This window comes from Lathamus discolor, chromosome W (assembly GCF_037157495.1).
Source record: "Lathamus discolor isolate bLatDis1 chromosome W, bLatDis1.hap1, whole genome shotgun sequence".
Lineage (NCBI taxonomy): Eukaryota > Metazoa > Chordata > Aves > Psittaciformes > Psittacidae > Lathamus > Lathamus discolor.
This window is the reverse complement of record NC_088908.1, coordinates 34,988,302-35,015,069: the sequence shown is the minus strand read 5'-3', so window position 1 is coordinate 35,015,069 and position 26,768 is coordinate 34,988,302. Positions and strand designations below refer to the sequence as shown.

Below are 26,768 nucleotides of genomic sequence, written 5' to 3'. Positions count from 1 at the left end.
CCGTCATATTAGAATCTTTCTAGCTTTTGCCTTAGCATTTTCTAGCAGCTGCTGCAAATTTGCATGCTCTAACATCTCTTTTGCAAGTGACAAATCCATACAAGTTGTAGTTTCGTATTAGCAACTGGCTAGTAAATACAGGTGGTTTTATACACAAAATTACAGCCTCTAATAATAGCTACTTTACAAGCACACTTATTCAACTTGTTACTTTTCAGTTGCCTCTGTCCTGGGTTTACCAGGAGCCGTTTTGCTCCTTCTTAGTAACTGGTGCAAGCTCTGTGTTTTGACTTCCGGCCTGGGCAGAGAGCTGATAATACCGATTGTTTTTAATTGTTGCTAGGTAATGTTTATTCTGGCCAAGGACTCTGTGAGTCTCATGCTCTGCTGGGGACGAGGGAGGCCGGGAGGAAGCAGAGACAGGACACCTGACCCGAACTAGCCAAGGAGGTATTCCATACCATAGCACGTCATGCCTGGAGGGGGAACTGGAAGTTACCCGGAAGGGGCAGGCTCTGGCTCTTCGGGGGGGTCGAACTCGTTCGGCGGTGGTATCGTATTCTCTTGTTATTTTCTCTTATCAATATTATCATTTGTGGTAGCAGCAGTGGTTTGTGTTATACCTTAGTTACTGGGCTGTTCTTATCTCAACCCGTGGGAGTTACATTCTCCTGATTTTCCTCCCCATCCCTCCGGGAGTGGGGAGGGTCGGGGGGGGGGGGGTGAGTGGACGACCTGTGTGGATTGGTTTAAACCACGACAGCCTCCAAGTGATGTTTTGCAATCATTCATTTTTCTCTTCCTCTCATTCTGCTTGGGGTATTCACGGTCGGCTCCTGTAGCTGAGGCATTGGGTTTTTCCACTCGTCTGTCCAACTCATGGCAAGGCTTGACAAACTTTGCAGGCAGCTGCCATGGACCTGTAGGTAGGAGGACACAAATATACCCCCTCTTCCATGTTATCAGTTCTTGAAAAGTAGACAGGTTAAAGTGTTTCCTTAAAGTAGAGGCATTCCGATGCAAAAGGAATGTAAAGCAGCTGCAGAAGTAAACTGCACATTTTTAACAGTCAAGAAGCTTGCTGCATCATTACCCATTTTTATTTTTTTTTTCTTCTTTCCCTGCAACCCTGATGCTGCTTAGGTGACAGCTCATAAAGCTTGTGGTTGCACTACCCTTCTCACTTTTTCAGTTAGCAGTTCATGTTTCAAGCAATCTGTTCCTCCAAGTGTTGGATTTAGCCCCAGGTTACTTTAAACACACTAAGCAAGGCTCCTACCATGCACCCATTGTGTTGCAGGTGCTCTTTAGGCTTTGTCTGTGTTGTCTCTACAAACTGCCTCAATACTTCAATAGATGAAGAGGTTTGGTTTTTGTTTCTTGGGGTTATGTTTTTTTTTTGGTTTGGTTTTTTTTTTTTTTTCCAGATGTTCACCCTGCTTTGCACGGCTACAAACACCGGCCTGCTCAGCAGCAGCTATAAACGCCTGCCTACTCCGCAGCAGCTACAGCTGCCTGCCTGCTTCAGCAGCAACCATAAATATCTGCCAGCAACCGCACTTTTGCATTAACCTTTTCTTGCCTGAAATGTTAAACTGCTACCTGTTAAAAATTTTTACATGAACCCGACAACAAAAAAAAAGACACAATCTGTCCTCAGCACACACACACACACACACACACACGGGATCCCACAAGCACACTCCACACAACTACAATATTTGAAACACAAAATCCAGACAATCATTACTCCCACTACACGGTCCCATGTACAGAACGTGGCACAAGGACCCTGTGAAGACTATCAGGAAACCAGCTCCAAGAAGCATCATCACAGTACGAGGTGGCAGGCTCAACCTTAACGAGCGTCCCCACAGAGGCTCTGCCTCCCCCACATTGCATGAGGCTTGGGCTTTTATGCTGACCAAAATGCACACTCATTCTGACACAGGTGGCCAGCCTATGTCGGAAGAAGTGGCCAGCAATATCTATAAAGGTCTCCAAGCATCAATAGAAACATGGACATACTTATACTTGCCAACTTCTAGTACATGAGTATCACAGACTGTATCAAATGAGTTGTATATGGGGCCCCAAGTCCACAGTCCACCACAGTCTGCCTGATACCCCTGATAAGAGCATACGAGAGACCTTCCCACCGCAGGTCTTGATCCAGCACATACATCACAGGGAAAGCACACAGTACATCTGCATCCCCCACCCATCTCGCTTCTCCCTCTACAGCTGCCCATTTATCATGAGGATCTGGGGGATATAAATCAGACTCCTTTTCCAGATCAATAGGCCCTGGGTCAAAAGGACCATCCAGGTCAGCATCAGAATTATCAGGCATCAGAACCTCAGAAGCAGCAACAACAGTCTGATGAATATTCACAGGCTCCTTCTCGGGGTCAATAGGGCCTGGATCAAAGGATCATCTTCATCTCTGTCCTCAGTCTTCACAGCCGCCGGGGGGGGCAATGGGCTCCATGATCTTTTTTTTTTTTTTTTTTTTTCACTTCAGGAGCTGTTGATTGTGATGGTTGAAGAGGGTTTATGATTGGGGCTTGTATCGGCGCCAGTCCAGGCACTGATATCGGGGAAAATAGTTCATTTGAAGTAGATTCTGTCCCAGAGGAATTTGGCGAAAGCGCAGCAAACACAGACGCAGTGGCTGCCCTTTCACTTTTCATTTCTTCTAAAGTCTCTTTAATCAGTCGCCACAAGGTAGCTAATTTATGAACCTCCTTGGATCCCTTACTAATTTCTTCCCATAAAGCGGACCCAATCTGGTCCCAGGTGTGTAGCTCAAAAGCTGCACCCACTCCCAAAATTAGTTCCCAGTCCTTTGCCCATTTTAAAAGGGCTTTTAAGGTACCATCATCATATGTTAGTCCTCTCTTAGAAAGGATATGTTGGAGGAGCTTTACTACTGCTGCCTCTTCTTTCAACAGTGAGACCCCATCTCCTCCCTGACTGCTCACCTGATCAGGATGAGATTCCCTCTCTCCTCACGCTTCCCTTTCCGCGTGGATACCTCAGAGTGCACTCTGCTTTTTCAGTTGCCGGGACAGCAACCCCTTCGGTCGGCTTTTCCGCTCCCCTCCTATTCCAGCTGTCTTTTTCGCTCAGTCAAGCAACAGCAAGAGGGTCCCTGTTCGGGCACCATTTGCGGAAGATCAACGGACAGCACGCTGATTAATGTAATCAGAAACTGACCTTTATTCACTTCAGAGCACTGCCTTTTATAGCTTCCAAGCTTGGTCACGCGCTTAAGCTTTACAATGATTGGTTTCTACACATGATGCAAAGACAGCTGATTGGTTCCTTCTTCAGCATCCGGGAGCAACACTAGCTGACTGGTCCCTTCTTCAGCATCTGGGAGTTGTTTCCCTCCTGCAGAACTTCCACATACGTGGCCACAACTTTGCCCGGAAGTAACCTGAACTAGGCCGTTAATCCTTACTACAAACTCTAACCAATGGCAAGAGTCCTGGATCACTCACATGCCCATTGTTTGTTAAAAAGCCCTCAACAATTCTCCTCCCTATCTCTCCAGGAGCAGGGGGAGGAGGGGGGGGAGTGGGCGGGGGCTGCATGGTTCTGAGTTACTGGCTGGGCTTAAACCATGACAGTTATGAGGTGTGCCTTATAGTTTAGGATGGCAGCCTTTCTTACAGAAATGGAAAGATAGGTGGGGGTGGGATATAATGAGTTATTTTAGGAGTATCTGAGTGTATTAACATTGCAAGGTTAGCTAGAAAGATTCCATTTGGGGCAGAAGGATGCATCAAGCATCCATCAGGGCTTTGGAAGATACTCTGCACTACATTACACATGGAGGGATTTCATTATGGACCATCAAAGAAATTGTTGCTACGGAAGACAGAAGAGACAATCTTCCCAGTGGAATTAATAGTGCCTTCGCTATCCGAGCTGGACTCTGAATCACTGCTGCCCGAGTAGGTGCCCAGGCCAGGCAGGATCCCAATGCACACGGCTGCTGAGGAACAGTGGACTGTGGAGCCTCCCACTGAGCTGCTCCCCAAGGGAACACAGGATGTTTTTTCTGAAAGAGAGATACCACAATCAAAAAAGAATACACAGGGAAAAGGCTTTTAATCAGCCTTGTGTCAGTTACCTGCTATTGCCACAGCAGTGAATGACTGCAGGATTTAATTAAAGCATAAGGCAGCTTTATGTTGCAATGAAGCTATTCTGACAGGAAGGACTTGCTACTTCAGGGTATTTTTATTTTTTTTAATTTTTTTTTCCTTTTCTCATCACTAATTTCAGTCCAGCTCTATGCTGGCATTACAGATTTTCATTCTGAAGTTGTCAGTTTGATGCTTGTCAAGTACCAAACCCACTAAATAAGAATAAATAGCTCTGCTTTGTGTAATTGAGTATTTTTTTGCAATTTAACAGCATAGTTGGGGAAAAGCTTTATTCTGCCAGTCAACATCTCCCATCTTCCACAGTTAATTATTTCTAGTGTTCTGAAAGTGTACTGAACAGAAGGAGATTCAGGAAGCGCCTTGGGTTGGTATTATGCAATTGCAGCTCATCCTATTTGTGTCAGAGTATCCTGACAGCAAGTCAGCTGCAGCCCTGACAGCTAAGACTGAAATGCAACTTAATTTTGCTTCTAGTTCCCCATAATTTCCTGAAACAAATTGGTTTCAGGATGGAAAAGATCACTACAACGCATGAAAAGCTAATAGTGGATATATACAAATACATCAAATGCTGCTGTGAAGAGGAAGGGTTGATATGTTCTCCATGTCTCCTCTTGGCAGAACAAGCATTAGGCTCAAAATGCAGCCAAGGAGACTCTTATTAGTTATCAGGTAGAACTCCTTAAGGGTAAAATCAGTTATGCATTAGAATAAACTGCCTAAGGAGGGTGCACAATCTCTATCTGTGGAGATTTAAGAACAGCTCAGACAAATATCCATCAGGAATAATTTAGGCAGGGGACAGACTGATAGAATCATAGAATAGTTAGGGTTGGAAAGGACCTCAAGATCATCTAGTTCCAACCCCCCTGCCATGAGCAGGGACCAGTCTGTTTTTTGTTTGCTATGTACCTGTAGAATCCCTTCCTGTTATCCTTAACATCCCTGGCTAGGTTTAATTCTAACTGGGCCTTAGCCTTCCTAACCTGGTCCCTAGCTTTCCAGACAACATCCCTGTACTCTACCCAGGCCACCTGTCCTTGCTTCCATTTTTTATAAGCCTCTTTTTTCATTTGAATTTTCCTCAGCAGCTCCTTATCCATCCAAGGAGGTCTCCTGGCCCTTCTGCCGCACTTCCTTCTAGTTGGGATGCAGCACTCCTGAGCTTGTAGCAGGTGATCCTTGAATATCAACCAACAGTCTTGGGCCCCCCTGCCCTCCAGGGCTATATCCCATGGAACCTTACTAAGCAGGCTCCTGAAGAGGCCAAAGTCTGCTCTTTTGATGACCTGTAGAGGTTCCTTCCAGCCCTATTTTCTATGAAGACTGCTGTCAGTACCTATAGTTACCATTTCTGCTGCTTTAAGAGAGAACATGCCAACTGTGATCTGTGCTGTCTTGCATAATGAAGGACCAAACAAGCAAATCCTCTATCAGACTTAACACCAAGTCAGTTGCTGTTCAGGTGAGAGACAGCCAGCTTGCCACATGCAGAAATCAGGACATACCTTGATTCTTTTCATCATGATCAGTGTCTAGTTTCAACCTCTTCACACTGTTACCACCATCTGAACTGCAGACAAAATAAGAAAGTGTCTTGTTCCTCATAAGGTAACCATTTAATTACTGTGAAGTTAAAGTCACATCTTTGCCTCAAATGCTATAGCAAATGCCAGTGGGATCCCTTGATGACCATGACCACTTCTAACTGCTATTAAATGGAGCTCCTTGGGAAACATGCAGGATCCTAGACAGTCAATATCTACATTGCAAGTAGGTTAACCTGGGAATCAGACACACTTGGACTCTGGGAGTCCAAGTTAGACCTCTTGCACAGCAACCCAGAGCTGCCTATTCAGCTGGAAGTATCTCAAAGGAGATCAAGAATGATGACCTGAGCTTTAGCCACCCCACATGCCCATAGGCTTGCTCATGTGGATGATTACCATGGTTGCTGGTGCAACACCCATGTCTCTTCCCTTCTACAGTTTCAGTTTCTTTTTATGCCCCTCTTGCATGTTCCCAATCTTAAGCCATCCACATAAACAAATGCTTCCCAGCTTCAGCTGTGATGAACTAAAGTGATGAAGTATGAGCATCCTTATGCATTAACTCTTTCCTGTCCCTGTCAGAGCATACAATAAAGATAAAAGGTTTTAATAATAATAATACATCCTTTACAGGAAACTACAAAGCTCAGAGAGCAGATGTTGATCTCATGCTACGCTTGGGTTTGGACAGTTTGCAATAAAAGATAAGACAGCAAAAATAGAAGACTGCAAAACAAGTCTGTGATGGCACTGACATGTCAGTTAAGCTGCTCTCTTCAAATCGATGCCATCTGCAGACTTCAGATGTGCCATTAAGCACATGCCAGCTCCTTCTCTACATTCTACTGTGTTAAGTACTAGTAGTTATAAGAAACCCCCGCCCCCAAAACCAACAACAACAACAACCCAAACACACCCCAGAACATTGTTGGCTGCTTGTTATCAGTTCAAGGCTTTTCTTCTCTGCCTTCCAAAAACCCAAACTACACAACCCTACACACATTAGGTGGTAGAAGTACTTACTTCAGTTTTCAGACATGCAATTACTGCTGTACTGGTAGCTAAATATCACCCTACAAGATAAGCTTCTAAAATAATCTCTAATTCTCTGGGACAAAAACACTGACTGAATTTTGAGATGTCAGTAATCATCTTAAGTATTAGATGACTCATCTGTGGGAAATAAGTCTGGTCCCACATTGCCTAATTTCTCCATAACCTGTAGCACACCAGCAGCTGCATTTGCAGGCCATGATCAAAACAGCAAACAGGTCACAAACCCAGCTACCATCTCCCTGGGATGGAAAGAGTGTTGATGTATCAGTGCAAATCAGCGAGGAATAAGGGAAGTTTGCCTGATACCCTCAGGATCAAACTGGTACACCAAGCTCCTCTCTTGTAACTTCTGTCTCCCCCATGCTGCCCCCAGCAGCAATTAAAACACAGATAAAAATCAGTTGATACACTATGCAAACCTGAATGAAATCACACAAGTGAGGTGACACTGATATCTATAAATAGAGATGTAAAATAGATTCCCTCTAGATCCCCAAGCGAGACTGGTCAAGCCTGGCAGTCTAGAATAAACAGTCTACCCACTTGCTTTTACACACTTATCTATTTGAATTTTGTCATGTTTTTCCCACAGTTTGTGAGAGCCTGTGGAAACAAGGCTGGTCTTTTCTTCTACCTCCCCCCTTTTTTCTTTAGGGCTAAAGTTCACACCTCACTCTCTGAAGGCAGTTTTGGCCTGCCTCCCTTTACACTATTAACTGGGTTCTGTTCCTCATGAATTTATAAAGGTGCGAAACTAACCTTCTGTGTTTCACAGCTCCTGCTAACAGCTTTGCCTGAGAGAATGTGTTCTTGCTTTCCACTAACTTCATGGGCAATTTCTTCTCAGTTTCCTTCTTTGGGTCCACACTGACTCCCACTTCGGTGAGAGAGCTGTGAACTAAGGGTTAAAGATCAACCAGGAAGAAAGGGAGAGAACAGATACTTCCTCTCCTGATATATTTAGCCAGCTCTGCTGACAGCAGCGACTGAAGTTCATTCACATATTCTATCAAAATAACCTTATTTGTAATGACATTTAGCTGACATCTTTGGCCAAGACAGCAGAGACTTCACCCTCTGAGTCTGAAGTTCTCTCAGTATTAATACCAGTTCTCCCTGTAAAGACATCCAGGCAGCAGATCAGGAGATGCTTTTCTGAAGGCAGAAAGGTGCAACACATGACATATCCAGCACCCATAAACATACCCAGCATCCTGCCTTTTCCTAAAGGTCTTAGAAAAGCAAAAAGGTCAGACTGAACTAACAGGGGAAAGAAAAAAAAAAAAAGCACAATACAATACTTCCTCTCTCTATGGGGATCAACACATTTGTAATTCAAATTTGCTGCTTCAACCCCTAAATCCTTACAAAAAACATAAGTAGCAATATGTGGGCTCACTTCCACTCCTCCAAACCTCCTTTTGCTAAGTCCAGCAGACATCAGCCTGCCACAGCAAAAAAGTTCAACTTTCTGGTTTGGTACTTATCACTTTAACTTTTTATCTCATCTCTTTGTAAGGGCCACAAGGCCAGTTTGAATACCAAACCCAAGAGTAAGGAGACACATCTGACTAAAGGGTGCATGTGGTTCCCCAAAAGATTGTGACAGCACAGAAAAAACTAATTACCTTAAAACAGTGTTAGAATCCTGGGATGCAGCTGAAACCTATAATGAGGAAGAGAAGCTTAAACAGGATCTTAGGATAAGGAGGAGCTTGGTCTGTTATTAAGGCACAATCACACTAAACAGGTCTCCTTCCATGCAGGACCTAGTCCCACCCCCATAACTGTTCATGTCCAAGCTATCCCTGATGAAGCAAGGTCTGTCAAAGATCCTGTTTGTTAATGAGGTGCCAGTGGAGTCACAAAAACGTCTGCAAAACTTTTAAACTCCACATCGCAAAGGCAAAACAACCTGATTTAAAAGGGCATTTGTTTATACACCTAAATCTAACCTGATAGCAATTCCACTGAACATATGATATCACCACAAGCCAGAGTTTCACAGGTGCCCCAGTTACTGTGGACAAATTGGACAGTGAATTTCACATCAATGGATCATATATATGAAGTCAGTTTTTTCCTCACTGAACATCTGCAAATCAGAAAACCCTTACACCTTCCTTTGAAGTGACATGCTCAAAGTCTCCAATCACTTTACAATTAGGAGCATTCAGATGCCATTCCTTATTGGATTTTCCTAAGGATACAGTAGTAACCCAGACTAATCACTATCTCAACTGAAAGCCATGTCAGCCAAAACCTCTGCTAAGTTTTATTTCAGATGGCAGAGGAATGCCATCCTGTGGCTATCAGAAGCAATCTGAAAGCTCATTGTGTCAAACATGGTTTGATGTTGCAACACACGATTCCACACACCAGTGTTCAACTTCTGTGTGTCCATTCATTACCTTGTTGCATTCTAACACTGCACTACAAAAGCCAGGCTGAAGAACCCAAAGACTTTTCTTTTAAACAATACCAAATTACAGGGTTTTCACTTCCATCCAGGATGCCATTCTCCTGACACACCTCAACTACCAGAGACACAGCACATTTTTAATAGGGATTTTCTATGTACTGCTACCATTAGCAAATGTAACACTATCTAGACAAGAAGCATCCCCTCTCAGGAAGACTACATTAGAAATAAAACTCTTGATATTAAATATCAACAGCATTTAAAAAGCTGTCCTACAGAAAAGCCTGCTTCTTGGGAGTGGGACTTTTCCTACATTTACATAGGATTTAAGACAAGAGGATGCTGTTCTCAAACACTTCCTGGAACTGGTTTTAAAAAAAAATTAAAAAAATAAAAAATCTTTAAAGTTTAAATCTTTAATCCTTGGGTGACATGGTCTAGTGTGAGGTGTCCCTGCCCATGGCAGAGGGGTTGGAACTCAATGATCTCAAGGTCCTTTCCAACCCTAACTATTCTATGATTCTATGAAACACTGTCAGACCAGCGGGGTCTGGATAGGGCAAGAAGCAAACCCCCCTAGTTGTTCATGTAGGAGGAAGTAAAATTCCTATGCATCCATGCATATGAATTTCTTGTGCTTGAGAGCACATTAAAATATTCCAAGGCATACTTATCCTTTAAAACACATGATTTCATTTATAGGTTTTTACCTTTAAATTAGTGCCTCTGTGTAGCTTAAATTGGGTGTTATACCAAGAAAAAGACCAAACAATCAAACCCAAGAGGTTGACATTCCTCTTATTAGTTTGGAAGAGCACTTGAACAGTGCCTATAGATCCAGCACATTTACCTAGCATCCACTGTTTTTTGTCACTGTACTGATAAACCATTAGTAACAACTAGCAGATGCAAAACCACCTTTTCTGTTTCAAAAGCATACCACCAAAACTTTCAAAACACAGGTGAGTCATTTTGCAAGTTTGCCTGAGGTTACTTGAAATATTATGGTTAAATAAAAATAATAATAATAAAAAAATTAAAAAAGGGAAAGGAATGAGCAAAACTTCTCAGTTCCTCATGAGATGAAGCAACTATAAAACATTCTCCCTGCACCCACTCCATCAGCAATAAGTTCTGCAGTTTAATTTACAGCAAGACTTCAGATACAAAGCCAGACAATATTTCTAAGACTGTAAAGACTGATGTTAGATGGCCTGTACATCTTGAACAGGCCTTGCTCACTAAATTCAGGGATCCATGTGTTATGTGGCTAATTCAAGACAACATAAGATTCCCTCTGGGCTGGTATGGTTCACCCCAGATGTATGTGACCTAACTAGAGCTGTCATCTGCTTCCACAGCACAATCTTATATGACACATCCCTGCATCGGCCAGACCCAGAAGCAACAATCACCAAAACTAAATATTGAGACAAGGAGGCACAAAATCACAAAATGAAATATAAGCCTTTGTAAATAAGTAGAATCAGATTTAAGTAATGTTAAGTTTGACGGCTTTGTAACAGTAGCAATGGAAAATAACTGAGGTACATGTTTCACAGAAAAAAAAAAAATAGTAGAGTGCAGCTAGAGAACATAATGAGAATTTTTGTATAAGATAAACCGTTGTAGCTGGCATAGTTTTAGGTCCTCATGACCTTAGTACAACAATAAGTGTAAGAAAAATAGGAGAGAAAATCAGGACGTGGGGATGGGGAGTATCTGGGACTAGCAGGTGTCCAGGATGGGCTGCAGCTAAACTAACTGATAAGTAGAAGGACAGGATGATTGCTATGTCTGCAGTGTTACTGAACCAATTAAGCTGGTATAAACATTATCTACTGTGCGTGCTTCAAAGGCTGCCAGAAGTGATGAAGATTGCTGGAAGAAGTAAACTACCCTCAGCGACCACCACATTTTGTACACATGGGGGGAAACTTTCTGGAAAATGATGCAATTCATTCGCAGCCTCATGAATATGCATGTAGGTAATGAATATGTATGTCCCGTGATTATATAAGGACGGCTTGTGTAGCAATACGGAGATATACGCTAGGTGGAGCTATACTCTGTGTCTCCAGGCGCCGCAATAAAGAATAGCTGCTTGTCAACTTTGTGAGCGAGTTCCTGGAGATTTCTCCGAATGAATTTATCCTATGAGCATCTCATTATGAGATCCAACAAATCAAGAAAAAATTCCAAATCATTGAACCAACTGTAACCTATTTCTGAAGTGAAAAAAATGCATGAGCTTTGACAGGGCTTTGAGCAACTTGGTCTAGTGGAAAGTGTCCCTGCCTATGGCAGCAGGTTGGAACTGGATCAGCTTTAAGCTCCCTTTTAACCCAAACCATTCTAGGATTATTGCTTTTTCATAAACACATTGCTGAGATAACTTAGATGCTCTTCTCAGAACACATACTCTAAATTGTAAAACATTAACTAATACAAGGTAATGCAGACCTTTGTAGCATTGGCACTATTCAGCTTCACTTGCTGACTGGTTTTAGTCACCTCCTTGTGCCAACAAACTCATTTATGTTAAAGCATCCTGGAGAACTTGTGCTTTGCTCACTGATGACTTAAAATGGTTTTTATCAGGAGGCAAGAGACCATCAGGTTCTGCATAGATTCAGTAAACCTCAAAAAAACAATGCTTAGCTTAGCACAGAAATCCTCAAATCATTCCAACCTACCTTGACTGGCATGATCTAAGAGAAAAAGCATCCTATATTATTTTCTAGCACATCTTGAAAATTTGGCATTTAACAGCAAAGCCAAACTATCCTGCTCCTAATACTGCCCAAAAGTCTGTATTACCCAAAGGAGCTGAGTCTCCATGGGCACTGACTTCCCAGAAAAAAGTAAGCACACCTGCACAGATATATGTAATTTCTCATCCTGCAGTATCAGCAAGAGAGAAAGTAGATAAGACTTCAAAACAATAACAGAGAGACATTCAAACGTTATTTCAAGCAGGCATGTTAAAACCAGCCAATATGCAGTTAAAAAACCAAACAAGAACATTTACTTTTCAATAAGAAGGAAAAGATTAGAAGTAATATGCTGATTTTCCTCTATGTTCTTTTACTCTTTTTAACTATGGTATTTCATGCCCTTAATTACAGGGAAAACTAAACCAAAATCTCAAACAAGAGGAGGGGGAAAGAAAAGTACCAAAGATGTGTAGGTTGGGGGGGAGGGAGGAACATCAAGCATTACAGTGGGAGAAGCAAGTTACAATGGAAACATTCAATATTAAAAAGTCTATCATAGAACACGTTCTGTAACACAGTTCTATAGAAGCAATGTTTATCACAGAATAAAATGACAGCCCTGTCTCTTCTCCTTCTCTATAAAACCACCAGCCATTTGAACGTAAAGGATATTCTGTATTCGTTCAGTTCTTTCAGCTCTTCTCTTTGTTGATTTTCTAGTAGCTCTTGCGGCTGAGAAACCTCATCAAGGAAATGAGTCTCATCTTCATCTAAGCCTCTTACCATATTTTCTGAATAAAGGAAAAGAATGCATGTTGATAAGCTAAAACCACTTAGGAAACAGCTGGATTCTGTAATTAAGGAATAAAAGCACTAGAAGTCTTACCCATCCAGGTTGCTAGCAGTCAGTTTCCTGGTGGCTACCTGAACAAGAATTGCTTACTCACATCACCAATGACCTAGATCAAGAGTTTACTTCATAGAATCATAGAATAGTTAGGGTTGGAAAGGACCTCAAGATCATCCAGTTCCAACCCCCCTGCCACAGGCAGGGAAACATCACACTAAACCATCCCACACAAGGCTTCATCCAACCTGGCCTTGAACACCGCCAGGGATGGAGCACTCACAACCTCCCTAGGCAACCCATTCCAGTGCCTCACCACCCTAACAGGAAAGAATTTCCTCCTTATATCCAATCTAAACTTCCCCTGTTTAAGTTTGAACACGTTACCCCTTGTCCTGTCACTATAGTCCCTAATGAAGAGTCCCTCCCCAGCATCCCTATAGGCCCCCTTCAGGTACTGGAAGGCTGCTATGAGGTCTCCACACAGCCTTCTCTTCTCCAGGCTGAACAGCCCCAACTTCCTCAGCCTATCTTCATACGGGAGGTGCTCCAGTCCCCTCACCATCCTCGTGGCCCTCCTCTGGACTTGTTCCAGCAGTTCCATGTCCTTTTTATGTTGAGGACACCAGAACTGGACACAATACTCCAGGTGAGGTCTCACAAGAGCAGAGTAGAGGGGCAGGATCACCTCCTTCGACCTGCTGGTCACGCTCCTTTTGATGCAGCCCAGGATATGGTTGGCTTTCTGGGCTGCTAGTGCACACTGCTGGCCCATGTTCATTTTCTCATCGACCAGCACCCCCAAGTCCTTCTCCGCAGGGCCACTATGAATCTCTTCTTTGCCCAGTCTGTAGCTGTGCCTGGGATTGCTCCAACCCAGGTGCAGGACCTTGCACTTGTCGTGGTTGAACTTCATAAGGTTGGCATCAGCCCACTTCACAAGTGTGTCAAGGTCCCTCTGGATGGCATCCCTTCCCTCCAGCATATCAACCGGACCACACAGCTTGGTGTCATCGGCAAACTTGCTGAGGGCACACTCAATCCCACTGTCCATGTCAGCGACGAAGATGTTAAACAAGACTGGTCCAAACACCGATCCCTGAGGGACACCACTCGTTACCGGTCTCCAGCCGGACATTGAGCCATTGACCACAACTCTTTGTGTGCGGCTGTCCAGCCAGTTCTTTATCCACCGAGTGGTCCATCCATCAAATTGATGTCTCTCCAATTTAGAGAGAAGGATGTTGTGCGGGACAGTGTCAAACGCTTTGCACAAGTCCAGGTAGATGACATCAACTGCTTTACCCTTGTCCATCAGTTCTGTAGCCCCATCATAGAAGGCCACCAAATTGGTCAGGCAGGATTTTCTCTTAGTGAAGCCATGCTGGCTGTCACCAAGCACCTTGTTGTTTTTCATGTGCCTTAGCATGCCACCCAGGAGAATGTGCTCCAAGATTTTACCCGGCACAGAGGTGAGACTGACTGGTCTGTAATTCCTTCCCCGGGTCTTCCATTTTCCCCTTCTTGAAAATAGGGGTTACATTTCCCTTTTTCCAGTCATCGGGAACTTCACCTGACTGCCATGATTTTTCAAATATGATGGCCAGTGGCTTAGCAACTAACTCTCCAGCTGGAAAGAATCCTGTAGGCACAGTTGGAGACTTTTATGCATTCATGCTGCCATCTGTACTTTCCACTTTTCACCACCAAAAATACAAGTGACACTTGAGAGACAGGAAATAACTTCCACTTCTCCTTATTTTGGTTACATATTCATTCAGAAAGAAAATTTTTAAAGTTGCATTATGGAGAATGGAATGAAATTCTTCCCTGTGAGGGTGATGAGATGCTGGCACAGGTTGCCCGGAAAAGCTATGGCTGCCCCATCCCTGGCAGTGTTCAAGGCTATGTCGGACAGGGCTTGGAGCAACCTGCTCTAGTGGAGGGTGTCTCTGCCCGTGGCAGAGGGTTGGAACTGGATGAGCTTTGAAGTCCCTTCCAACACAAATCACTCTTGTGATTCTATCATTATTCTTCATTTAAAATGCTGTAACAGTCTACTAAAATTACTTTACTTTGAAAAGGAAGACATTCTTGCAATGCTGAATAACCCAGCAGAAAGAACTGCTAGTCTGTGTATCGGTTTTTATCTGCACAAAAAGTTTAGAGTGTCACTAAGTTTGTGTATTTATGTGAACAAATTTATCATTAAGGTGTTTCTCCTCCCAAGTCCCATCACCAATTCTGACAGATCAGAATGACAGTGCACTAAACTCATTTTCTATACCTCCAAAATTCCCATGGATAGAAAAATTATTTATGAACATTTTAAGGTAAATTCAAGCATATAAGGGGACAAATCTTGTCACAAGTGGCCAAACTGGGATGAACTCTGATGAGGTAAAACTAGTGGTCCAAAGTCCACCCAACACTGATTGTTAGTCAGTTCCTCCCACTTACCTTCTCCCAAAGAAATTTGGCTATAGGAATGATTCTAAAAGCATCTACTACAAAACAGCAAAGGCAGTCATGGTCATCAGTGCCGTACTCAATAGCATCTGCAGGGGCAGGGAGCATTACCTAAGGAAACTCAGATTGTCCCAAACATAAAGGTAAAACATGATTTTGTCACATCACAAATGCAAGAGAAATTCTAGACAGAACCCAGCTAGGCAAACTGGAGTTTAAAGAACACAATCATTTAAGGGTAAGGCTTCCAGCTAAAGAACGAAAATGGATCGGAAGCCACCTTAAAATAGAGTCTCACAGTATCATCCCCACTTCTCTTTAGATAAGAGCCAATAGCTCCCTTTTTCCCAAAATGGTGGACTAATAATTTTCTAGTTCTCATTATCATCTTTGCACTCAGCAGCACATATACAGGTGATACAATGCAAAGGATTTTTCTATAAAACCAGTAATTCAAACATCAGCAGAAATTAGGTTTCTACTTCATTAGAAGAGCTAAACACCTACTTTTAGAATAATCAACTCCTGCATGTTTAGTCATCTTGAGTTTCAACTCATTTTTGTGTCAACTAATTATGGCTTGGAAATTTAACAGCTGCTGAAACAGGGTGTTTTTTTTATTACTGATTCAAATAGAATGGTCTTGTGTTAAAGAATGAGTTTGTTGTGGTTTAAGCCCAGCTGGTAATTCAGAACCACACAGCTGCTCACTCACTCCCCTCCTTTCTCCCTCCCCCAGGCTCCTGGGGGGATGGGAGGAGAATCGAAAGAATACAAAACTACTACTGCTACCACCAATAATAATAATAAGGGAAATAACAAGGGGAGAGAATATAAAACTAAAAGGGGAAAAGGAAAAACAAAACACAATAAACCAAAGTGATGCCAAATACAATTGCTCACCACCCACCGACTGATACCCAGCCTGACCTGAGCAGTGATCTGGGCCTTCTGGGTGACTCCTCCCAGTTATACTGGGCATGACATGCTGTGGGATGGAATACCCCTTTGGCTAGTTTGAGTCAAGTGTCCTGCCTCTGCTTCCTCCCAGCTTCCTCTCCTCCCTGGCAGAGCATGAGACTGAGAAAGTCCTTGATCTGAGTAAGCATTACTTAGCAACAACTAAAAACAGCGTTGTGTTATCAGGACTGTTCTCAGGCTAAAGCTGAAAACACAGCAGTGCAGCAGCTACTAAGAAGGGGAAAAAAATAACTGTTACAGCTGAAACCAGGACAGAGTTCAAGAGTCTCAAAACCACATTATATTTCCACTCTTCCAGGAATTGGTATCAGGGGATTTTTTGATTTAATTGTGCAAAATAAGCCAAGCATTCCATGCTTTACAGGAACGCAGCTTTGAAACTGCAAGCAACTTTTGAGGGTCACACCTGCACAGTGCTGTCACAGGGCCCAGGACAATGTGTTGTCTGCAGGAACGTCTACCACCCTTGAACAATACAAGACATGAATAATACTTTTCTGAAGCCTCTATTTATCTCTCAGAGACAGACAAAACACAGATATATCCCTCAGTCAGATGTTGTACACAGCTGTTGCACAATACATGCAGCTTGCTGGGGTTTGGTTCAAAATAGGAACTACTGGTGCTTACTGAATTTAAACTGCTCCTCAAACTCCTGCTTTTTTTCTCTCTGTTCCTGAAGTATTTTATACAAGGAATGTGAGTTGTATGCCTCCTGTGGGCATTCTGAAAGGAAGGAACAAATCGGGAAATGAGACCATACATTAGAAACACTAAATCACCAACAGATCTTAGTTCCTTCATGTAGAAACCTTTTGAAATCGTAGAACACAAACTATTACCTTTTATTTCTGTTTTCCACAAAAGCAAAATATTCTCAGATCTCCTTCCTAAAATTATTAAAATTAAAAGGTATGGGATCATACCTTCTGGATCCTCAGGTTTTCGGACCTTTTCCCATTCCTCTTGCCTCCTCTTCCGTCGCTCCTCTAGCTCAGATTCAGACACAAATCTCTTGTTAATCACAAGGTCAGCAGTACCATCTGCCCCATCCATTGTGGAAGAGCCCATCCTAAAAACACAATATGAAGGACGTCAGAGACCTGATTTCACTTATCATAACAGGTTACTACACATACTGAAAAACAGACCTGCAGCACTGGTAATAATTTCAGTTCTCTAAAGACCACCACACTGATTGAGATACCTACTGACGTGGTTTAAGCCCAGTCAGCAAACCAGAACCACGCAGCCATTTGCTCACTCACCCCCCTTCTTCCTCCCCCTCCCAGAGGGATGGGGAGGAAAATCGAAAGAATGTACCTCCCACGGGTTGAGATAAGAACAGTCCAGTAACTAAGGTATAATACAAAACCACTACTGCAACCACCAAAAATAACAATGATAAGGGAAATAATAAGGGAAGAGAAGATAACCGCTCACCACCTGCAGACCGACACCCTGATATAAGGAAAGCAAGTGCCTGGAAAACATAGGGTTAAAATACTTTTAACTTAACTTAGGTCTAAGATAGAGAACAATGTTTGTGTTGTAAGTCTGTGGTGTGATAACAGAATTTAGTAGTCTTACTAACAAGAGTGAATTGTTTGCTTTCATCCTTCTAATGAGTGAAGTATTTCTTACCATCCTTCTAATTATCAGTTAGTTTGGAGACAGCAACTCCCGAACATCTGCTAGCTTGGGAAGCAATAAATTTCGTAGATGAAGGTCACACACAGTCTTAAATCTTTGCCAGCTATCAGAAACATGCAGATATGGCTGGTTTCAGCTAATTTGTGATTACTGGGGCATCCAAATGTGCCAAAGGTGAAAAGTGCACCCTGAGGAAGACTGCTTACTTCATCTTGAAGACCTCTGCCCACGACCATTGGAGGGCAGTGCGCAAGCGCCAAAAGGGAGGAAACTTATGATGAGTACCTAAACTAATTGTAATATTCCCCCCCCACCCCCCCCCGAACTCTTGGGAACCTAACAAATATGTATGTTTGTGTGTAATAAATATCTGCTTGCTTAATCCCTCAATGTGCAAATTAGGAGGAGCGATCCCCCTTGCACCCGGCACCATAATAAACGTACCTGCTTTATAACTCTCTCTGAGTTAGAATCATAGAATAGTTAGGGTTGGAGAGTCTGATTCCGTGCTTCAATTTGGCACCCCAGATGGGACAATCTCTGTCCAGCTGCGGGACCTGCTGAGGACGGGACTCCTCTGGGCGCCCCTGAGATTTCTCAGGAGGACTCTCCCACTCACTCAGATCACCACAGGGGCAGACAAGGACCATCACTAGTGAATCGTCAGGTATGTTTGAACCAGGTAAAGGGGATACCTATAAGTTGTAAGGAGACGTCCTACATGAGGTAAAGAAGTGCAGGTGCTCGCCCCAAGGGTTTGGTGTATCGATACACAGGTGGTAGATAAAGGTGTATAGGTGACTGCTAGCGTCCGTTTGGTATACACCCACAAGAAGCAGGGGGCATCTTGTGGTTTGGGTTCTACAAGACACAGGGGGTGTCTTGTGGAAATGGTTTTGGGTCTTATTGGTATTCGACTTATTTTGTGGCTTGTTACAGTAATGATTTTGGTCTTGTGATTTTGGTATTGGTGACAAGATGTTATAACTGTGTTATTAATTGTTGTTTGATTGAATTTTAGTATCTGTCTCAAGTGTTGTAACTGTGTGGAGTGTGTCTGTGGGAACCTCTGTGTGTGTGAATGTGAGATTGATAATGGAAAATCAGCAGAGTGGAGAGATCTTGATAAAGAGTCCTTTAGGGTGCATTTTGGCACATTGGAAAGAACTGGGAGGGTCTCCTGGGGGCTCAGAAAAGAAAACATTGGTAAAATATTGTAACCAATGGTGGCCTTTGTATACTTTGGAAGATCAGGAAAAAAAGCCTAAAAATGGAACTCTGAACTATAATACCTTGTTACAATTAATGTTGGTTTGAGGGGGTGTCCTGGGTTTAGCAGTAGCAGTCAGGTTTTCTCCTTCTTAGTAGCTGGTGCAGGGCTGTGTTTTGACTTTTAGCCTGGGAAGAGAGCTGATAACACCGATGTTTTTAGTTGTTGCTAAGTAATGTTTACCCTGACTAAGGACTCTGTGAGTCTCATGCTCTGCCAGGGACAAGGGGAGGCTGGGAGGAAGCAGAGACAGGACACCTGACCCAAGCTAGCCAAAGAGGTATTCCATACCACAGCACATCATGCCCAGGCAGGTAACTGCCTCGTTCAGCGGTGGTATTGTATTCTCTTCTCTTGTTATTTTCTCTTATCATTATTATCATTGGTGGTAGCAGTAGTGATTTGTGTTATACCTTAGTTACTGGGCTGTTCTTATCTCTACCCATGGGAGTTACATTCTCTCAATTCTCCTCCCCATCCCTCTGGGAGCGGGGAGGGGTGGGGGGAAGGAAAGAAAGAGGGAGGAAAAAAAGAGGGCTTGTTGGATTAATGCGGACAAGAGTGAAGGAGGAAGCATGGAGAGCGTATAGGAATTGGAACAGGTAGAAAAGAAAAGAGTTGTGCTATAGCCATGTCTATGGTGGATGCTTTGAAACTGGTTGAGGAGGAATGTCAGGCAAAGGTGGAGGAGGGATATTAGGTGGAGGTGGGGGAGTGGGTTCTTCTCCTGTGGGACTGGATCAGTGGGCGTGCTGTGGGGAGTTGGGACATTGGAAGTGAAGCTGCCCTGGGGGGACTGCCGTGGGGTGGCTCCGGTGACTGAGTTGGAACTAGACTGACAGGGACCTGGGGAATCTACCCTAGCAGATCCAGTGGTTAAAGCCAGGTACTAGAGGAAATAGAGTGGAATTTTTAGTGGATACAGGAGCAACTTATTCAGCGTTAAATCAGGGGGAAAAGAATTTGTTACAGTTGTAGGAGCTACTGGCTGCCAAGGAAAAGAAAAAAAAAAAAAGCATTCTTTCTGAAACCTTTAAAGTACAAATTGGGAAAACAAATTGGAATGCATAAATTTTTATGCATGCCAAATTCTCCAAAATCTTTATGAGGGCTAGAAGCAACATTTAAAGAAGGCAAAATGGAATTAAGAGTTAAAAACGATCAATTAATTACAATTTTGAGTTTATCTTTAATTCAACAGAAAAGTGAACAGGAGGACCTCCCTGAAATAGAAGAAATCCTTAATCAGGTATATCTGGGAGTATGGGCATCTGAAGCTCCAGGTAAGGCGAAAAATGCTTTGCCTGTTAAAGTGGAAATAAAAAGAGGGGGGCCTGCTCAATTAGAATAAAACAATATCCCTTAAAATTAGAAGATTAAAGGGAATCAAAGAGATCACTGTTAAATTTTAAAAAATAGATTATTAATTGAATGTGAATTGGAACATAATACTCCTATCTGGCCAGTAAAGAAATATGATGGGAAAAGTTGCGGATTGTTTCAAGATCTTAGAGCAATCAACAAAATTGTAGAGGATATTCATCTAGTAGTAGCTAATCCGTATACCTTACTGACTTTAAATTGAATAATAATCAGAAATGGTTTGCTGTCTTGGATTGAAAGGATGCTTTCTTTTGCTTACCATTGGCCAAAGAAAGCCAAAATTTATTTGCTTTTGAATGGAAAATCCTGACACAGGAAGGAAAACTCAATTAACTTGGATGGTATTACCTCAGAGGTTGTTCTCTATCTTAGACCTAAGTTAAGTTAAAAGTATTTTAACCCTGTTTTCCAGGCACTTGCTTTCCTTATATCAGGGTATCGGTCTGCAGGTGGTGAGCGGTTATCTTCTCTTCCTTTATTATTTCCCTTATTGTTATTTTTGGTGGTTGCAGTAGTGGTTTTGTATTATACCTTAGTTACTGGACTATTCTTATCTCAACCAGTGGGAGGTACATTCTATGTTTTCCAGGCACTTGCTTTCCTTATATCACTACGATCAAGGACTTTTTAGTCTCATGCTCTGCCAGTGAGAAGGGGCACAAGAAGCCAGGAGGAAGCAGAGACAGGACACCTGACATAAACTAGCCAAAGGGGTATTCCATACCCCAGCACATCATGCCCAGTATAGAAACTGGGGGAGTCACCTGGTAGGGACCAATTGCTGCTTGGGTTGGACTGGGTATTGGTCAGCAGGTGGTGAGACACTGTATTGTGCATCACTTGGGTTTCTTGGGTTTTATTCCTCTCTCACACACTTATTACTATATTTTACTTTATATCAGTTATTAAACTGTTCTTACCTCAACCCCCAGATTTGACCTTTTTCCATTTCTCCTCCCCAGCCCAAGGGGGGGGTGGGCAGGGAGTCAGTGAGCAGCTGTGTGGTACTTGGCTGCCACCTGGGGTTAAACCATGACGAGAACAGAGCATTAATGCCTATTTTTGCTTCTTACACCAAGCCTGTATAGGCAAGTACAAGGTAGACACAACCTAAACACACTTGTTCATTTCAAGTCATGCTAACCTCATTTTCTTTTAGTTTCTTATTTCCTTGGTATAACTTCAACAGGTACCTCAAGGACTACAGACAACTGACCCCTGCACTGCCAAGCGTTATTCACTTAGGATCTCAGCCTGCCTGCATTTTGGCTCTGGAAGAGAACCCAGAACACTTACTCTTCCAGGGAGGGAGGGAGGAATGCAGTAACCCAGCTAATGGAAGAACTAAGTTTATCCCTCCTTTGTACCACTAGGAACCACTCCTACAGGCAGCAGAGTCCCAGAGTTCTTACAAAAACTGGTACTTTTGTGGGGTATTGTTTGCAATACAAATGACAAATTGAAGTCTCAGGAGAAATCCAGTTTAAGGTACTGGACAAATATTTTTTACAGGAGAACGAATTCTTAAGGTGGGAATTATCAAGAGAAAACAAAAGGATCCTCTTAAGTGCTGGGGAAAGGAAGGTAAGGCCAAGGGTGTTTTTTTTTTTAAACTTTCTTTTGTTTCTTTTTTAATATTTAACAAAAATCCACCCTAAGCCAAGTCCCCTTTCCAAAAAGCACAGAACACCAGCCCTTTGAGTGTAATTTCTGAAGGTGATTCACACTGGAAACAGAGAAAATGAGAAGTGAATCTCCCTCCTGACTAAAGGTCGTAATCACACGGCCAGCTTTCCTGTCCATGTGCTGTAAAACCAAGATAACCTGGTTCTCCACTTATGTCACCTCAGACAGTCCATTTAGAGAGGAAATGAAGTGTTCCAATACAATGGTGACAGAAAGTCATAAAAACAAACTGGAAGAGAAGGATTCAGCAAGGGCACAGTATCATCTGGGACTAAAGCTTTCAACAGCAAACCACCTGCCTTCTGGAAAACAGCCAGTTCACTTAGACATCATATTTTAAGACACTTAAAGTAGATTAAAGTTTTGACATACAGCTACAGTGTTTTTCACTGCAGTCCTGGAAACCGGTGGCTGAACAAATGCATTTCAGCAAATAATAATACCCGACAACCACGTGACAAGGCACAAAGATGTGGGGAAAAAAATAAAACTCAAGCAGCATCACATTTAAGTCCACTTACACTTATAATTGTGTTCTAGCGAGTGACACCCAGCCATGGTGAATGACAGACGTCCACGTCACAGCGGTAAACTGCATCTCTCGATACTACCGGATGGTAACATTCCCAGGATCAAAGCAAAACCAACACCTGCACAGCCCTTGCCACCGTCCAGGCTGGAAGGGATCTGGAGCCGTTCCTGGGTACCCCTGTGCAGCTCCCGACACCCTCAGAGCTCATTCAACTGAGGGCCCCGCTCCCCACCACTGCAACACACCCGGCGGCGCTCCCCGCACCTCGCCGCACATCAAACCCAGTGCAGTGCGCCGAGTCTGGAGACACCGCAGAGCCAGGGCGAGGCGTAGCTCCAACCACGGTGTACCCAGTCAAGAACCCGCCACCGAGATCCGGCCTCGCCGCTGCCGGTACCGCTCGGAGCGAGCGAGCCTCCCTGGCGCAGGCCCGCAGTGCGGGGCCGGGGCCTGCTCCAGCCCGCGCCGCCAAGCCCTCACCGCGGCCTCCTCTCTCCACCTTCCCCCCCCCCCCTCCCCCCGGCTCCGGGAGCTGCCTCCCCCCACGGATCGACCCGCCATACTCGCAGGACCCGGCCTCGGCTCTCTCCGCCCCCGCACCCGAAGGGCCCCGCAGCCCGGGCACGGCCAGTTTCCCCACCACGCCCGCAGAGCCCCAGACCTGCTGCAGATCCCGCCACCGCCCACACGTACCGCAGCCGCCGACCCGTCACAGTGAGAGTCGCAACCAGACCCAGCACACCACTATTGATCCCCTCTAAACAGCTCGCTCGCCGCTAGCGTCCACCCCCTCCGCTAATAAGAGCCAACCGAACAAACTTTTCCTTAAACGTCCCCTTCTATCTGATGGCCAATCCCCGCTGCTCTTACGGAAGGAAGAACACGCGAAAGGCCATGCGCACGGCAGACGACAGGTGACGTAAGGGTAGCCCTGCGTCCCGATTAGGTGAAGCGCTCGTGCTGAGGGAGGAGCGGGCTACCTGGGAAATGGTGGGGGGCTGGGGCGGGTTGCGAGTCGCCTTCTGTCTTTCTGCTGTGTGGCGCTGTGGTACAAAGGAGTGGTTGGGCCTTGCTGCGCTTTACTGGTTCTGAGGTGAGGAGGTGGCGGCGGGATGGGTAGCATCCCGCCCTCGGATGGCAGGGGCGCGTGAGCACCGCGAGGCTGAGGTGGAGCGGGCAGGGCAGGGCACCGCACCGCACCGGCTGGTGCTGAAGGGAAGAGACTGCTCTGTATTGGGCTGTGGCGGCGGGTCTGATATGCTGGGGCCGGCCTCGGGTTAACGAGGGGAGAGTGTGGTGCTTGCCCCTACCCTATCGTCCAGCTTCCGCGTGTGCCGCCGCCGCTACTGGGTTAGGGTCCCAAAGGAGGGGGTGAGGGCTGGAGCCCGCCGGGTGTGGGGCTGAGGCTGGGCTTGAGGCGCTGCGCTCCCCTGGCTCTTGTGGCAGGGCGCTGCCTCGCCGGGATCTCCCGTACCCCGCAGGAACGCAGCCAGCGGGAAGAGATGGGTGGCTGTGGGATGAAACGGGGGTTTGGTGGAATCGGGCGCCCCGGGGCAGGGGCCGTTCGGTGTTACGGCGGGTGCTGAGAGCTCGTCCTGGTGCTTGTATGGCTTGCCAAACATGGGCTTTGCTCCAGCGGTCCAGGGTGGGCTGGGGGCGAGGTGACCGGCTGCTCTGGGATCTCCTAGGAGCTCGGGAACACTCGGAAGAATCTTGTTGAGCCCTGGGATATTTTTATATCGAGGTAAAAAGTCAGAATCCTACAACTGTTTACTGCTGTCAGTATAAAAATATTTCTGCAGAGCAAATTTCTGCTTTTACAGAGAAAATATGTGGAGTGAGCTACCAAGTGCAGCTCTTTACCTAGAGGTTCTGGTTTGGGCACTGGATTGTGCAGCGGTAACACCAGGGTGCTGCTTTGCTCTTAGCTAACAGCTTACAAAGCAGGTCTTTGCACAGCCTGTATTGTGCTGATATCAAGCATGCATTTTTCTTTTAAGCACTTTGATTCTGTCCTGCTCATCACTGTTTCCATCTTGCATATCTTCATCACTCCTCTTTCTTTAATACTGCTGTTTCTTACCTTCTATTGTGCAGCAGTAGGTGCAGTGTCCCTTCTGGGTAGAGTCTTAATATAGCGGAGACATTACTGAGAATGACTGTAGTCATCCTGGGTTTCATTTTCTGTTCTGTTATTCCAAAATCTTGCACTGAAGCTCTCTGTATCCACCCGAGCCCAGAGCTCGTTTTGTGGTCAGCCTGCATTTGTCAGTGTTTCTTGCACAGGAGGACTTTGCTCCGTGGGGAAGCATGGACAGAAGAGCTGGTTTTTCTCTTCTAAATTTATTCAGCCTTGTAGATACTGCACTGTTTTCTTAATGCTTGTGTGTTTGGTGGCTTGTTTTTTTCCTTTTAGGTCTGTCAGTGTTTTTCTTCAACATAAGAATTTTTTTCCACTTAGCACTAGCTTTGCCTCATGTTTTTAGTTTTTCTGTCCTTTGTCTCACAGTGAATGCATTTGTTTTGGTGTAGTGGGGTTTTGTTTTTTTTTTTTTTTCTTTCATGCTGGTCTTCAGTTCAGTTCTGCATTGTAGATCGGTGCTATGAGGTTATTGTTATATGGAGATCTACATCCATTTGTGTCCTGTGACTATTCCCCTGTTTACTTCTTAGGATTAAAGTTTTTTGCTGTTTCCCTGTGTGAAATAGGAACTCACTCCTCTAAATGAGATAACAAGGTTTTATTGAGGGACAAAGTCAATAAAGCAAAAGCAACAGCGCTGGGTACATGACCGTAGCCAGAGGCGCAAGTGATTAGTATTTGTTACAGGCTTATATACTTTCACTATTGCATTAGTCACATACATATTCATAATTCCCGTGTATAGGTGGGGAATATTATAATAAGTTCCTGAAGCTATTTATAATAAGTCCCTTCCTCTTGGCATCTGCACACTGCTATCCAGTGATTGTGGGCAGGGGTCTTGGGGATGAAGTAAGCAGTCTTCCTCTTGTGAGTAGGGGTCTTCAAGATGAAGTAAGCAGTCTTCCTCACAGTGTACTTTTCACCTTTGGCACAGTTGGGTGCCCCAGTAATAGCACAACTAGCTGAAACCAGCCATATCTGTAATTCTTCTGATAACTAGCAAAGTTTTAAAACAGTGTGACCTTCCTGCAAAATTTATTGCAGGATGGGCAGACAAGGAGTATCCCAAGCTAGCAGATGTTTGGGAGGCTCTGTCTCTAACTGATAAGTAGAAGGATGGTGTGAAATAACTCATTCATGTTTAGTGGGGACACTAAATCCTGTTATCTCACCACAAACTTACAACACAAACATTGTTCTTTAAAGCTAAAGGTACTTTAGAAGACTAGTGTGAAACAACTCATGTTTAGTGGGGCCACTACATTCCACAGACTTACAACATGTTCTCTTTCTACAACCTAAGTTAAGCTAAAAAGTACTTTAACTCTGTTGTTCAGGCACTAGCTTTTCTTATATCAAGCCTCCCCTTCTTTCTTTTACCTTTACAAATTCTTTTGCTATGTGACTGTTTTGCTCAAGAGTTCTGGCCCTTCTTTAACTTGTCTAATCTTGTGTCTCTAGTGAGCTTTGTTTCTGTTATTGTAAACTTGTGCAGTTATAGCCACATAACCACACCCTATGATTTACGAAAGCCAATACATTTATGTGTTTATCACAACTGCTAAACTTTAGAAATCTGTTCACAGTGGATGTTTTCAGCACCTATGAGCCATCTGAAATATTCCCTCATGTCTTGTCTCCTGGACTCCAGTATTTGACTGGATTTCTGCAGGACTGTGCAAGAAAACTACTTTAAGAGTCTCATACTTCTTTTTTGAGAATCCAGGATGCTGTTAAATATATTTTTCTTTTGCATTTATCCATATGTGAAGGATTCATCTTTTTGATCTAAATCCGGTCCTTTCTTCTGCAAGTGCTTTTGTGTGTGTATGTTGTCTGCCCACTCAGTAAAAGAGGTCCTCTCTCCTGCTGGCACCT

General features: G+C 44.0%; 2 protein-coding genes and 1 long non-coding RNA gene across 16 annotated transcripts in view; 2 read left to right on the top strand and 1 right to left on the bottom strand.

Moving 5' to 3' along the window:
• The first annotated feature begins 272 nt into the window (after positions 1–272).
• Positions 273–4,398, top strand: LOC136004319 (uncharacterized). Its single transcript, XR_010608380.1, has 2 exons — positions 273–551; positions 2,955–4,398. It is a non-coding gene; the product is annotated as an uncharacterized LOC136004319 (long non-coding RNA).
• Positions 3,199–23,625, bottom strand: LOC136004318 (PSME3-interacting protein-like). Of its 6 annotated transcripts, XM_065660721.1 has the most exons (9): positions 23,438–23,625; positions 22,734–22,819; positions 21,447–21,545; positions 17,147–17,292; positions 16,851–16,946; positions 12,596–12,714; positions 7,544–7,677; positions 5,687–5,751; positions 3,199–4,069 (listed from the first exon to the last, which is right to left on the bottom strand). In XM_065660721.1, exons 3-9 carry the CDS (start codon positions 21,473–21,475, stop codon positions 3,852–3,854), a joined length of 807 nt encoding a protein of 268 aa, XP_065516793.1. In that variant the 5' UTR covers positions 21,476–21,545; positions 22,734–22,819; positions 23,438–23,625; the 3' UTR covers positions 3,199–3,851. The 6 variants fall into 6 exon arrangements, with proteins under 6 accessions (XP_065516793.1, XP_065516794.1, XP_065516795.1 ...); XM_065660722.1 differs by lacking the exon at positions 22,734–22,819; XM_065660723.1 differs by lacking the exon at positions 21,447–21,545 and having other exon boundaries at positions 23,438–23,624.
• The window catches only part of LOC136004317 (RING finger and SPRY domain-containing protein 1), a 66,485-nt gene continuing 63,186 nt past the window's right edge, over positions 23,470–26,768 (top strand). For 5 of the 9 annotated variants that reach the window (XM_065660720.1, XM_065660719.1, XM_065660711.1 and 2 more), the window contains exon 1: positions 23,735–23,837. The gene's annotated coding sequence lies outside the window, so the exon portion shown is untranslated. The other 4 variants (XM_065660714.1, XM_065660717.1, XM_065660712.1 and 1 more) reach the window with 4 other exon arrangements.

Excerpts from the sequence above, each read along its gene's own strand:
- LOC136004318 (XM_065660721.1), bottom strand. The coding sequence starts at position 21,475 with ATGGAAAAAGGTCAAATCTGGGGGTTGAG. Across the intron at positions 17,293-21,446 it reads GGTCAAATCTGGGGGTTGAG|GATGGGCTCTTCCACAATGG; the intron begins GTAAGAACAGTT and ends TTGTGTTTTTAG. Across the intron at positions 5,752-7,543 it reads GGAGCTGTGAAACACAGAAG|TTCAGATGGTGGTAACAGTG; the intron begins GTTAGTTTCGCA and ends TTTTGTCTGCAG.